The sequence below is a fragment of the Littorina saxatilis genome, linkage group LG7 (genome assembly GCF_037325665.1).
Source record: "Littorina saxatilis isolate snail1 linkage group LG7, US_GU_Lsax_2.0, whole genome shotgun sequence".
Classification (NCBI taxonomy): Eukaryota; Metazoa; Mollusca; class Gastropoda; order Littorinimorpha; family Littorinidae; genus Littorina; species Littorina saxatilis.
In genome coordinates, this window is record NC_090251.1 from 19,880,198 (window position 1) to 19,894,834 (window position 14,637).

General features: G+C 45.2%; 1 protein-coding gene across 1 annotated transcript in view; it reads left to right on the forward strand.

Moving 5' to 3' along the window:
• Nucleotides 1–14,637, forward strand: part of LOC138970868 (rho GTPase-activating protein 190-like) — a 203,090-nt gene that overhangs the window by 135,287 nt on the left and 53,166 nt on the right. Inside the window, exons 23-25 of the mRNA XM_070343430.1 lie at nt 98–271; nt 13,809–13,870; nt 14,341–14,484. Of these exons, the coding sequence (XP_070199531.1) occupies nt 98–271; nt 13,809–13,870; nt 14,341–14,484 (380 nt within the window). The remainder of the gene's footprint in view (nt 1–97; nt 272–13,808; nt 13,871–14,340; nt 14,485–14,637) is intronic.

Here is a 14,637-nt window from a genome sequence, read left to right on the forward strand (position 1 = left end):
ACCTTTCATGTTGATGTAGGTGTTGGTGTGCAGTGTACAAGTGATAAGTGAGTTTAGCCTGTTCACCTTTCATGTTGATGTACGTGTTGGTGTGCAGCGTACAACTCTGGATCAGATGGAAGCGATGGTACGGCAGATGAGCTGCAAGGGATACGGCAGGAGAAACAGCGTCAGTCCTTGCGCACTCGCAAACTAAAGGCCCAGTTCAAACAAAACAAAGCAGTTGCTAGTCCTCCCATGTCAGATGGTGATTTGATTGGCTCACCTCAAGGTACTCTTATCTCTGGCTTAGCCTTAGCTTTGCCTCCCAGTCTGTGTTTCTCTCTCTTTCTCTCTTTTTGTCTCCCACTTTATCTTCATCTCCCTCTTCGTCTTCTTGCAGCTGTTTGATTCTACCCATTTTCATCAAACTAAAAGCAGCTGTTGGATTCCACCCATTTTCATCAAAATAAAAGCAGCTGTTTGATTCCACCCATTTTCATCAAACTTCTTCTTCTTCTTCTTCTGCGTTCGTGGGCTGAAACTCCCACGTACACTCGTGTTTTTGCACGAGTGGAATTTTACGTGTATGACCGTTTTTACCCCGCCATTAAGGCAGCCATACGCCGCTATCGGAGGAAGCATGCTGGATATGTTCGTGTTTCTATAACCCACCGAACTCTGACATGGATTACAGGATCTTTTCCGTGCGCACTTGGTCTTGTGCTTGCGTGTACACACGAAGGGGGATAAGCCACTAGCAGGTCTGCACATAAAGTTGACCTGGGAGATCGGAAAAATCTCCACACTTAACCCACCAGGCGGCCGCGGCCGGGATTCGAACCCTCGACCTTCCGATTAAGAGGCCGACGTCTTACCACCCCGCCACAGCGCCCGTCTTTTCATCAAACTAAAAGCAGCTGTTTGATTCCACCCATTTTCATCAAACTAAAAGCAGCTGTTTGATTTCACCCATTTTCATCAAACTAAAAGCAGCTGTTTGATTCCACTTTTTTTTTTTTTTTTTCTTCAACAGTTTTTTTATTCAGGCAAACACAGATTTACAATGACAAATTAAAAGCATTGATACTTATACTGATATTAAATTACATATTCTCTACCAACTCACATATAGCAATTTACCTCAGTTTAGTGCTAGGACGCTTGTACGCATCACCTTGGTAACAAGGGAAGCAACCCTAAAATAAGAACGGCCTTGACCCTTTAGAAGGACCACGTGACCGGGGCTACTTCCCGTGTGCGTGCGCATAAAGCGCCGCCATGTTATCATTCCTTTCCAAGCGTTTACATGCGGTGGACGTGTGCTGATTTCGCTCGAGCTTCACAGCTCACGGTGCTGCTTTCTACTTAGCAGAAACTGTTCACCTTGGTTCCCGACCACTCTCTCTACCTGCGGCTGTCTTGGGTGAGATTATTCCAAATTATTCTGTTGTAATTTGTTCGGTCTGTGCGTCTTTGCCTAAGTTTGTCGTCTTTGTTTTGTTGTTGTGAACAAGTTGACTTACTGGCTGTCATGTCTGACAGCGGCAAGAAGAAGAGCTTAACGAAGCAGGCAGCTGCTGAGCACTCGTCTAAGTAAAGCTCTAGAAAGCCTAAACCATCTAGCGTTAAGCTTTTGATCCAGCTTCTTCTAAATCGTTCGATGTACAGATTGATGCACCCTCCCCCTCTTTGCTTCCCCCCTCCATGCCTACTCTGTCGGCGGAGAAGGGTTCGGAGGTTGATAGTAGTAACCCTGTTGTTTCTCCTGAGGTTTCCTCTATTCTGTTGACTCTGAGCGCGCAAATCAACGCGCTGTCTGCAGATCCCAAATCCACGGGGGAGGAGTTTCTCTCTTTACCGCAGGGAGTAGGAGATTCTTCTTCTCTCGCCAGGGTGAAAGTTCCCCCCTCGGCGACTGGACAAGGGCTGACGTTCACGCTGTTCAGTCTCCCGGCGATGGAGGGGTTCCTTCGCGTGCTGTTCCCTCTCCTGGTCACACTGATGAAAAAGGTATTTATGCCTCACCAGTAGCGGGGTTCTCCCGCCAACGTGAGGCGCGTTTACCAGAGAAAGTACCCCCCCACCCCCACCCCCCCCCCCCCCCCCCCCCCCCCCCGACCCCCTGCCTATTACCTTCCATTCTTGCGGTCGGGTAGAGCAGGGAAGGGACCCGGTAACGCGAAGGGATCTGTTGTTGTTGTCCCCTTCCGCATACGAGTTGGCGGCGACACAACAATCTCAGCTTCCGGCCATGGGGCAGGAAGCCGTCCGCAGGGAGTCACATCACGGGTATAGCATCCCGCATGTGGCTTCCCTTCCGGTCGATGTTCCGCTTGACTATCGTAGTCAATACGGCGACATTCTTCCGGGTAACACGGATGTGATGGACGGGCAGTCGGATTTTGGTACTTCTCTGCAAGAGGAAGATAGCAATTTCCGGCTACCATCCAAGCTGCCTCACGCTCTTGCGTCGGCGGCGGAAGTGGTTTTTCGCTACTTCGAGGAAGGGGTGGTGTCTACGGCAGGTATGTCCGTTCCGCCACCTTCGGCTTTGGGAGATTTCCGGTCTCCGGAGGGTGATTCTCACTTCTTTCGTTTTCGGGAATCTCCGTCTGTCGCTTAAGAGATGTCACGGGTCTTGGGCAAGACCAAATCTCATGCCGATATGCGCGCTGATACAGTGCCGCTTTTGGTAGCACATGGTGTGGCTCTGGATGTTTTCAAGCCTTGGCTTTCTTCCTCTCAGCAACTGACTCCCGCTGTTCAAGTTGGCCGGAAGTTTATGCTTAACAGTCAGTCAGTCAACTTTTCGCCTCGTTTGCACTTCCGCGGGCTACACTTCCGTTACTCCGGAATTAGCTTTGCTCCGGGAAGATGGTTACAATAGGGAAAGAGCTGTTCCGTGTTCGGAATCTACTCTTTTGTCCTTAGAAGAAACGGGCAGGTATTTGCTACAGCAGGGGAGTGGCCATGGTTTACCATCAGCTCCTCCCTCAGTTTCAGATGTCTGGAGGTACACTTCCTACTCCATTGGAGAGGAAGAGAACTGCGAGGCGGATACACGCTCAATTTTCTCTCCCACTAAAACTTCATCATGCGCTGCAGGGAGGAAGCTGCATCGAGGTCATACAAGGTCACTTCAGTGACTTCACAAGTCAAGCGATAAACGCAAAACACGTTTTCGGTTTACGGATTCGCGGGCTTTCTTATAGGGTTTTTAACTGTGGTTTTCCATTAACACCCCAGAGCATGGCCAACTAACGGACCGGGCACATTCTGCCTCAAAAACCTTTGGTTTACCGAGCCATTGTCCTTTACCTATCAGACGGAACTTTTTTAGGTGAAGACTACCCCTTCAGGTAGCACCGTTCCGCCTAAAGCGTTCGCTACTCCTTTTCTTGCAACTGGGCCCCTACGTCTGACAGCTTATGGCTAGCCTCAGACGTACAAGCCTCTTTGTTTAAAGATAAACGGCTTCACAATCGCACATCAGTGACTTTTGCCGGACAACATGAAGGAATCTCAATTCTTCTGAAGTTTCAGCGATTCACAGTTAGTGTTTGGAACAGAACTAAGAACACCACTATGTGGCTACTCTTACGTTCGGCACTAAAGTTTGCTTTTTTCGCATTTGGGGATTTTTTTCCCAGACGCAAAAGATAGTGAAAGTTTATGTTTGTGACAATAACAGATAGAAACACATACCTTCTGGTTCAGTGATTCTACTTTAGCATTACGCTCCAAAGGGGCCTTCTCTACCGCGGTAACAAACTACACTCTTACTGTAGTCTTCCCAGCGGCGGCCCCCGGTGTTTTTTGCAACTTTACAATGTGCTAGGAGTCCTCTCCTACATTGCAGAGTAGTATATTCAGTTTTCCGCCTAGTCAAAATTGTAAGGCTCCTCGGCTAAGCCATCCAAGTGACGTCGCACTCGTCACCGTACAGATGGTATAGGCTTCCGGCTTTGCCGCGGCTATCCCTCTTTCCTCTGGATTAAGCACAATGAAGGCAGAATCACGGAACTCCAGTTTTCAGGGATTCAGCTTCGGATACATACTCTTATCCCTCTGCACGCTTTTCTAGCGACATTTTAGACTGAGTCTCTTCCACACAAAGGCAGAGGAAGGTTCTACTTGCCTTTACCCTCAGTGGGTTTCCAACTTCAGGTTACCAGCACTTGAAGTTTCAGTAAACGAAACCTTGGCTATACAGCGGCCTCCTTTAACAGAGGCCACCTCTTTTCCAAAGCTAATTCTCTTCCCTTGAAGATGCCATATAGTCTTCGGGAAGAGGAAAATCATAAGACGCTCACTCACCCCTCTTTCGGGACGGGGATTGGTAGGAGTATGGTCCGCGAGCGGATCAGGTTACTGGTAACCACACGTGTCATTCCCCATTGCGGGCTGGATTAACACAGAACTAGCAAGCAACGAGTAAATTGCAGCAGTAACAGAGTTAAACACATATGACAAGCTACATGGCAGTTGGTATTGTTATATGTTCGAAGCATACATATCCCGAAATCAGAAATGCATTAACGGCTATTGTAATAGCAAATCACAACATCACCAGTCGTCATCAAACTGTTATTCGCTGTTGGTACGGGTTCCATTTTTTAATAAACTGAATTTGTTTCATGAGGATATTGTGAGCATATTTATCAATTTGAAATAAGTTACATAGTTCTCTTAAAAACATTTGCATGCGAGGACGAATTTTGTTCATTCTACATTTGTTTACAAAGAACTTTGCTGTTAATAAAATATAGTCAAAACCAGCTTCTACTACGTTCTTACCAGTACCATTTAACTTTGCATACCATGCTAATAACTCAGTAAAAAACTTTATACCATCAAGCTTATACCTCTATGTGGTATAGCCCGGTTTGTATGCTATCCCCTATAGCCCGGGCGTTTCTCGCCACTGGGATGGGCACCTCTAATAGCCCATAGCCCGGTGACGTCATAGCGGTATTCCCCTGCGCATAAAAACTCTTACTGACCAAGCACAACGGACGTGTTTTCAGTGGACCTCTCGCTAAATAAAAGGAATATTCTTCTCAGTGACTGAATGTGTGGGACTTGTGATACTCTGCCTTCGCCAGATTGAACTGATCTCTTCATCTTTGGAACGGGCAGTGTTGTACGAAGGGAAGTGCTTGACTTATCTTACTTTTTAACAAAGAACAAAGATAGTCCACGTGCTCTTCTTTTCAGCCATTCTTGTTGTCAAACCGGTTTTCTAGACTTAGATCTAGATCTAACTTTTAGAAACCTTGAGAGATCTAACTTGTCTTGTATTGTTTGTACGTCAATCTAGAATAGTTTCTCCTTCTGTTTCGTTCTCTTACGTTGATTGAATTGTTTTCTCTTCAACTTTTGGGGGGGCGTCTACTTACTCTGTTGTTTTCTCCCATAACTTGTTGTTTCGAGTGAAATTTTACTTCCCCTTTTTTCGGGATTGATAGTTAGTTAGGAGATCCTTACTCTCAGATTAATTCACATGAGTGAATTAATCAAGCTACCAAGATGAGCGATCAACAGGCCGAGAACTCACGAGAGCGGTCTGGGAGTCCTAATTACCGCCATGCGCAGCGCTCGGGACACACGGGCAAGTTTAAGAAAAAGAACCCTGATGCGCCTACGAGAGACGTTCGCATAAGCGTAAGGGTTCTGCTCCCCCCTTCCTTCAGGATTCCGGGGGAGATAGAACCACGGTCTCTGGTAAGACCGCTCGATCACGGAAGAGGACCAAGGTTACCGATCCCGTACCGAGCGATTTCTCGCAGAGGCAGGTACTTGATTCGATGATTAGCTCCGAGCTAGACAAAGCGAACAAGTACCTTACTCGCCCCGAAACACGTGACGGGGCACATGGCCTGTCGGACCCCACCCCGAAATGACGGTGCCCCGTCCACCTCTCAACCGGGTGAGTCTGCCGCGGATTCCTCACTCCAAATTAACATCGGAGTGCTCGAAAATGCAATGACCAGCCCTCCCCCTGGGTTCGCTTTCCTTCAGATAGCCTCCCCAAGGGTAGCATTGAGCGTTTTGGGTCCCTCACCTCTGAAGGTTTGTCCGGGCGGCAAACACGATGAGGTGAGTGGTTGCTCCTATGCGTGTTTGCAGGACGATGCTTCCCCCCTTATGGGGGAAGCACCGTTCAAACAATACGCAGCGCAACGCGCCACTATCTCTCGGAGTACAGACCTGGAGCGGCCAGCTGCAGGTTCGTTTCAGACCGAGAATAGTGGCCCCCCTTACGTCCCCGGTTCCGAACGGTTGCCTTCCACTTTTTCTGGGAGAGCAACCGACGGTCATGTTGATTTGCCTCCGGGCACCAACGCCCGGGTTGACGTTAGGTCCGCTCACGGGAAGACCCTAGCCCGGTCTCCTCTGAGCGGTGGACGCGCAGTACCAAGTAGCCACGCCCGGCTGGCCAGACCGGGCACCGGCGAAAGGTCTGTCGCAACCCTGGAGCAAACCAACCCCCAGAGGGTAGCGTTTGGTGCCCAGGGGCCCGGTACCACCCACGTTGATGTACACAGTGCTTCATAGAAGCCCAGTACTAGCGGTTTCTCTGCGTCGCTCGGGCCCGGTATCCCGGAAAGGAGAAGTTTGACCCTTTTCATCCTTCAGCAATCGAACTAGCCAATTTCCTGGGCTACCTGCACGCGTCGCGAAAGCTTTGCTCAGGCACGCTGGCCGGCTACCGATCTGCTATCACCAATACGATCGCAACTTCCACTGGGAAGTACCCGATCCACCTTTCTGACTCTCCCCTCATCAGGAACCTACTAGACGGAATTAAGAACATTTCCGTCACGAAACCTAACGTCTTCCCACAATGGGACGTTTTCCTAGTACTCGGGGTACTCAGAGGCTCTCTCTTTGAACCCTTGGAAAGCACCTCTTTAACTATGCTCACTTGGAAGACGGTGTTCCTGATAGCTTTGGCCTCCTCCAGACGCGTGAGCGGCATCCACGCACTCAGCGGCTTAGGAGGAGACATCGCCTTCGGCAGAGGGCGGAATCCCGACTCAGTCTCGATCTGCTTCCTGCCGGAATTCAGAGCGAAAAATCAGAGATCCAACGCCTTTTCTCCAGTTATTAAGATCCCTGCCTTAAATAACTTGTTATCCTCTGATGATAGCGGCCCTTATATGTGTTCGAATTGTGCACTTCATGTAACAAACACCAAAATTGGCAGAGACAGGCAGTGTTATGTATTTATCAAACTCTGATACAGGGCCATCGTGAAAAATTAGTTTAAAGGTGTTTTTTAATACAATTTCAAAATGGCCACCACATGTAATTTAACAAAATTATTAATTTATGTTCAGTTGATGCTACAAGCACCAAATTTGGCAGGGAGGTACAGTTTTATGTACTTGTCAAGGTCTGATACAGGGCCACCAAAATAAATTTGTTTAAAAGATTATTTTAATGCAATGTTCAAAATGGCTGCCACAAAAAAAAGTCTAAAATTGTAGATTTGCGTTCATGTAGTGCAACAACCCTCAAAATTGGCAGAGATGCACAGTTTTCTGAACTTATTAAGTTCTGATACAGAGCCACTTAAAATATGAATATTTGTTGGTTATTTAATTTCAAAATGACAACCACGGGAATACATGCAAACGTACATGCTGGAATGTAACTGAAGGAACACAAGAAGTTTAGAGCAATGTAGCTTGATTTACCTAGTGTTGGGGGTTGTTAGCAGATGCACACACACAGTTGCAGAGGGCCTCTCTTTGCCCTTGCCAAACAAATTCAGTGGAGGCATCCTGATTTGTATGGAGAAAGCAGAATGACCATCGTTTTGGGAGGACTTCACACCGAGATGGCTTTTTTGAAGGCCCTTGGAAGTCTCCTGCGTGACAGTGGCTGGACAGACGTCCTTGTACAGGCTGGTGTGACTACAGTTGGTACTGCAGACTCCTTCTTGTCAGCTGCTCATGTCACCAAGACTCGGCATGCTCATCAGCTTACAGTATGTGCCCTCTACTATGAGCAATATCGTCTCTCATGCCAAGCTCTTGGGGAGAAGATCATGCCTGTGGATGAGTGGAAAGTCGTCATGACGGAGAACAGTCCAACGTTTCACTTCTGGGCTTTGATCATGCAATTAGAAGTTCTTGTGCTTGCTTTTTTGTCTTCCGTGAGAAGTGGTGACTTCATGTTGTATCAGCAGTACATCGCGAAAATGGTGCCAGTGTTCTTTGCATTAGACCAGCATAACTATGCAAGGTGGATGTCTGTGCATGTGAATGACATGAAAAACATCAGTGCCATTGAGTCTGTTAGCCATGAATTCCAACAAGGCCACTTTGTCCTGCAAAAGACTGGAAGGCCATTTTCAAGACTGGCACTGGATCATGCACATGAACAGAATAATGCGATTGTGAAAGGTGATGGTGGGGCCGTTGGCTTGACAGGTAATCCAGCTGCTTTGGGACGGTGGATGGTCAGTGGCCCTGAAGTTGCACGCGTCATCCAGGAATTTCAACGGACCCTTAGCCCTCCTGAGAAAGACTCGGAGAAACTTGGCCATCATGAGCAAAGCTTGGCCTTCCAAGTGGATTTTGTTGACGACCGGGATGCAGCAGTACACATCATTTGTGGAAGATAGGCTCAAGACAAAGACCAAGAAATTCTCTGACCCTATCAAGCGCAACAACATGGTCCTTATTGCTGGCACAAAGCGGAAGAAGAAAGGCACTGGAACTTGCAAACTTTCCATCCTTAAAAAGAACAACAGTCTCTTTTTCAGGCAGTGAACTAGGTCCACCAGCTCAAGCTCCCGCTGAGGTCTCTTCTGGTCGGATCTAGGGCTGCCCTTCGGGTATACTGGCGTCCGGCCTCAGTCGGTGTAACAGTCGTTTCAGCCATGGGCTGCTGCTTCTGTCGCACTTCCGGCTAGCCGGTGAGGTTGTTTCTCTTACCGGCGTCTTAGTTACGTCAGGGTTTTTTAGAAACAACGATTGACCTTTGTGGTCATTGTCTGTCTGTCGCTGAGTCCGACTCTGTCTTTCTCTAGCGATCAGACTTGTTCTGGTGTTTCGTCCAAACTTAAGGTTTACTTGAGTTGGCCTCGGAGGTTACATTCAGATTTTCTGAGGGGGCATTGTCTTTGGCAATGTAGGTCTGAGGAGTCATCCGTTATGACTTACCTTCTCTCTCAGTTTGGCCAGTCCTCTCCTTCTGGCAGGGGGGCTGGCTAATGTTCCTGTTTCTTTGCTGTGGGCTCATAGCCCAGCATCTTTTTGGGCAGCTGAAACTTTTGTTTCTTTCGTTTACCTGTGTATGGCGGGTACTTCGGAATAATGGCTGTCCTGCAGGCATCACGGCTCTTAGCCTTGGCCTGTGCGATTGTCTCCTGCATTTCGCGGTGTGACTATGGCATTTCCGGTTCCTGTGTCGGCGGATTTCTAATCTTTCTTCATCCTCTTACTGAGGTGAGTCAGAACGACTTCCGTTAGGTCGGGTTTCCTTTTACAGTCACCCTTCTATCACAGTCGTTTGCCTGTTGGTCTCCGTGTCTTTCCCTCAGTCTTTCAGACGTGGACAGACGCGTTCTGGTTTTTCGCCCAAACTCAGAAAGGCTCTTGATTTGGTCTCGAATATAAATTTCTAGTTTTTTCCTGAGAACACTTTGTCTCGGGAGTCTTTTGACTGGTCGGCTTCATGGTTTTTCCTGTATGCTTACCAGTCGTGTTTTAGGCTTTGGGTTCTTGATTCGCTTTCAATTACCTACAAGCAGACTGAACTGCGGACACTATGGCTTTGAGCCATTTTGTTCATGGTTACTGGTCACACCAGACTTCGTCCGCTGTGACTTCCGCACTTTCGGTTGCTTACGCACTTTTGTGAGTAGCTGCTACCTCGTATTATCTCTTTCTGCTTTTGCACGAACGGGTAGAGGATATCTGGTTACCATCTCTTTTGTGAGCAGCAAGACTGCTGTTTACAGCACCCTTCTTTAGCATGCTTTATGGGTGACGATGTCAAAGATCGCAGTCAGGGTTTTTCTTGACGTTTTCTTATGTCACTACCCAGGAGTACTATGATTCTTTCCTTGGTTAGATTGTACTCTAACGCAGAGAAGCAGTACAGTGTGCTTGGGGGGGTGAGCGTTTCTTCATGTTCTTGGAACTTTAGGAACGCTTATGCTCTTTTTGAGTTTTTTATCATCGGGTTGGACTCTGGTACTTTGTACTAAGGTCTCTCTCTTTCTTTTTGCGTGGAGATTGGTCACTCTTCTCTGGAGCTGACCTATATCTCTCAGGTCTTGTCGGGCTTTGGCATCGCCTTCCAATGAAAAAGGGGGGGGGGGAGGGTCAGATTGTCTTTCCCCTCCTCTCGGCTCGGGTTCTTGTAATCCAGGGCTCTTCTTTCTTCCTGGGCCGTTTTCTTTAGGGTCCGGGGGGAAGTGCTGGGCACAGTTTTCTGGCTCTCTGAAGTTGTCTCTAGCAAGTTTTGTCTAAGAGACTGTCAATCAGGAATTTCTCTGTTCCCTTCCTGACTTGTTGGCAGCGGGCCAGTTCCTGGAAAGGGTGTTAGAGTGAGTTAGATTTTTCTTTCCCACCGGGCCCTTCCTGCCTTTTTGGCAGCGGGCCAGTTTCTAGCAAGGTTTTTAGAGCTATGTGATTGGGAGTAAGAATATGTAATTTAATCGAAAATTTTATGAGTAAATTTTCATTTGATTAATATACTTACCCCAATCACATAGTGTAGGCCCTCCCGCCTGCCCCGCTTATGGTTTTTTAGTTTCTTTAAAGCCGTATGATTATTACCACGTGTTGGTAGAGGAAGTGACGTAGTATCCACCAATGGGAGGTAACTCTCAGGGTACCTGCTCATTACCAGGGCTATTTAAGCCTTTTTTGGTGATGGGGTTGCTTCCCTTTTAAAGTGTTAGACGGGTAAGCGTTTTCAGAACCTAGCATCTCAGACTGTGTCAAATGCTATATGTGATTGGGGTAAGTATATTAATCAAATGAAAATTTACTTATAAAATTTTCCAATTAACCTTCGCCGGCACTCGTGGGTCCGTGCGGACCCAGAAGGGTATTTGATTGCAAATATCTCTTAAACGAGTTGGAATTTTTTAATGAGCTTTTAGAAATGCCTCAGACACCTAAAAAGCTATCATCTCCTAAAAGCTCATTAAATTTCAGTGATAATTAATTAATTAATTAATGGTCAAATTTAGACTACACACGGAAGCATTCGTGGGGACGTGCAGACCCATACTTCTCAAAGAAGGAAAAGCGTGTATACCCTTCCGAGGCACTCGTGGGGCCGTGCGGACCCATACTTCTCAAAAAAGGAAAATTGTGCAAACCCTTCCGTGGCACTCGTGGGGCCATGCAGACCCATAATATTTTAATTGTTCCAAATACCGTGTGTAGTCTAAATTTGACCATTAATTAATTAATTAATTATCACTGAAATTTAATGAGCTTTTAGGAGATGCATGATAGCTTTTTAGGTGTCTGGGGCATTTCTAAAAGCTCATTAAAAAATTCCAACTCGTTTAAGAGATATTTGCAATCAAACACCCTTCTGCGTCCGCACGGACCCACGAGTGCCACGGAAGGATATGCATATTTTTCTTTCTTTGAGAAGCATGGGTCTGCACGGCCCCACGAATGCGTCCGTGTGTAGTCGATTGTAATCTTGAATTTGGTATTGAGGAAAAGTGGTTCTGTCAACAGTTCTTCGGATGTATTGATCTCTATTTTGAAGTGGATTTCTTCATAGGCTTCAAATACATTTTTCCAAAACAGATTTACTCCACAGTCGTTAAATAGTTTGCCTCCAAACTTTGATGCTTCTGTTAATTTTGGACATCTTCTTAATAGTATTGCTTTCCATTTGGGATTATATGTGGTGTTCAGAACTTTCTTCATCCAGTTAAGTTTCAAAGAAAAGATATAAGCTTTAATGAATGGAATATTTAGACCTCCTTCTTCTATCTTGTGGATAGCCATTGTTCTTTTTATATTTAGTCAAGTTTTGACTAAATATTTTAACATCGAGGGGGAATCGAAACGAGGGTCGTGGTGTATGTGCGTGTGTCTGTGTGTGTGTGTGTCTGTGTGTGTGTGTGTGTAGAGCGATTCAGACTAAACTACTGGACCGATCTTTATGAAATTTGACATGAGAGTTCCTGGGTATGAAATCCCCGAACGTTTTTTTCATTTTTTTGATAAATGTCTTTGATGACGTCATATCCGGCTTTTCTTGAAAGTTGAGGCGGCACTGTCACGCCCTCATTTTTCAACCAAATTGGTTGAATTTGTGGTCAAGTAATGTTCGACGAAGCCCGGACTTCGGTATTGCATTTCAACTTGGTGGCTTAAAAATTAATTAATGACTTTGGTCATTAAAAATCTGAAAATTGTAAAAAAAAATAAAAATTTATAAAACGATCCAAATTTACGTTCATCTTATTCTCCATCATTTTCTGATTCCAAAAACATATAAATATGTTATATTTGGATTAAAAACAAGCTCTGAAAATTAAATATATAAAAATTATTATCAAAATTAAATTGTCGAAATCAATTTAAAAACACTTTCATCTTATTCCTTGTCGGTTCCTGATTCCAAAAACATATAGATATGATATGTTTGGATTAAAAACACGCTCAGAAAGTTAAAACAAAGAGAGGTACAGAACAGCGTGCTATCCTTCTTAGCGCAACTACTACCCCGCTCTTCTTGTCAATTTCACTGCGTTTGCCATGAGCGGTGGACTGACGATGCTACGAGTATACGGTCTTGCTGAAAAATGGCATTGCGTTCAGTTTCATTCTGTGAATTCGACAGCTACTTGACTAAATGTTGTATTTTCGCCTTACGCGACTTGTTATTTTGTCTCTTTTATTATCCCATACAAATTCAAAGCACCTTTGTTGTAGTTGTCTTATGTGTGCATCTGGTGGGTTTGGAAGCATGATCCACAAATAAACAAGTTTGGACAATACAAGTGATTTCAGGACTGCTTACTCTTCCTACCGGTGTTGTTGACCGTTTTTATCATACGTTAAATAACTTTTTTGCTTCATTGAACTTAACATTAATGTTCATCTCTGCCATATTTGACAAATCATTATTAAACCAGAGCCCCAGTATTTTAAATTTGTTAGGATTCCAACACATGTTCAGGTGTGTGAGAAACACTACTTCACTATTTTTTTTCTCCCAAGCCAAACATTGCATGTTTTATCATAATTAAGTTTTAATCCTGACAAATTCTTGAATAATTCTAACTCTTGAAACAGTGTTTCAAAAGATACTTTTTCTCCGTCAAGTAAAAAATATGTGTCATCCGCAAATTGACTAATTTTACACTCCGTATATTCTGTTATTTCTATTCCCTTTATCTGATTGTTTTCCCTAATTCTACATGCTAACAATTCTGTACACAGAATAAATAAATAGGGTGAGATTGGATCTCCTTGACGACAGCCCCGTTTAATTGGAAAGCTTGTGGATATTTTACCGTTCACTACAACCGGTGACTTTATATTTTTATAAAAAGCTGATATCAATTCCACCCATTTTCATCAAACTAAAAGCAGCTGTTTGATTCCACCCATTTTCATCAAACTAAAAGCAGCTGTTTGATTCCACCCATTTTCATCAAACTAAAAGCAGCTGTTTGATTCCACCCATTTTCATCAAACTAAAAGCAGCTGTTTGATTCCACCCATTTTCATAGCTGTCAAAGTATTATTTGATTTTTTTGAAAGAAAGTAATGTCTGCATACACACACGTTCTTCCCACTGAGACATGCTTGTGTCATGTGTAGGTGCTGATGGAGAGGAAACACTCTACGAACCGGTGCGGCATTTCAAGACTCTTCCAGTACGGGTATGTCCCTTATTTGTATGTTACTGTTGAAAGGTTGTTTCCATACAGCAACATGGCAACCAATGTGACAGGCAGATTCAAGCGTGGGTGTTTACAATTTACAAGCAGTGTGGCTGACAAAACTTGCCCTTTTCACCTCGTCTCTGACAAGGAATCAGTCCAAACATCTGCAGCAGTCACTGGCATAATGACATTGATTCCTATTGTATTATAACTACTCCTGCCTACTCCTGTCTTATTTTTGTGTTTTTGATTAAATTTAACTAGCAAAATGATTCCTTTCTCAATTAGTTTGTACAATTTTGACACCATTATCACAAAAAGGGTTTTCACAAGCATTGGCAGCTGCCACTGTTGTTGGAAGTCACCAGTCTCGTGAGCAGTATTAAACGACCCATAGTAGTAATACAGTTTTATTGAAGTGATGTGTGCTTCACCAAATAGCTTTAGGGTTATGATGTGTGTGACAGTGCGGGCCAGCAGCACCACTGGAAGAGGGAGATTATGAGCTGAACGACAGTGGCCATTGGAGCAGCCGCATCCCTGGCTTCAAAACCTTGCGGGACCCTGACAAACAGCGTAGAAAAGAGGAACGCAGACGCATCAAAGAAGAGGTGAGTTATTTTGATTTTTAACTCATCTGAGTATTCAATAACACTTACAATTGAGCAGGTTTCGTCCGCATGGATTGCCAGTTTATAGCCACCTGTGAACAGAGATTGTAACGTTGAGGTTTTCCTAGTCTGCGATGAAGCTGGAGCTTTAAA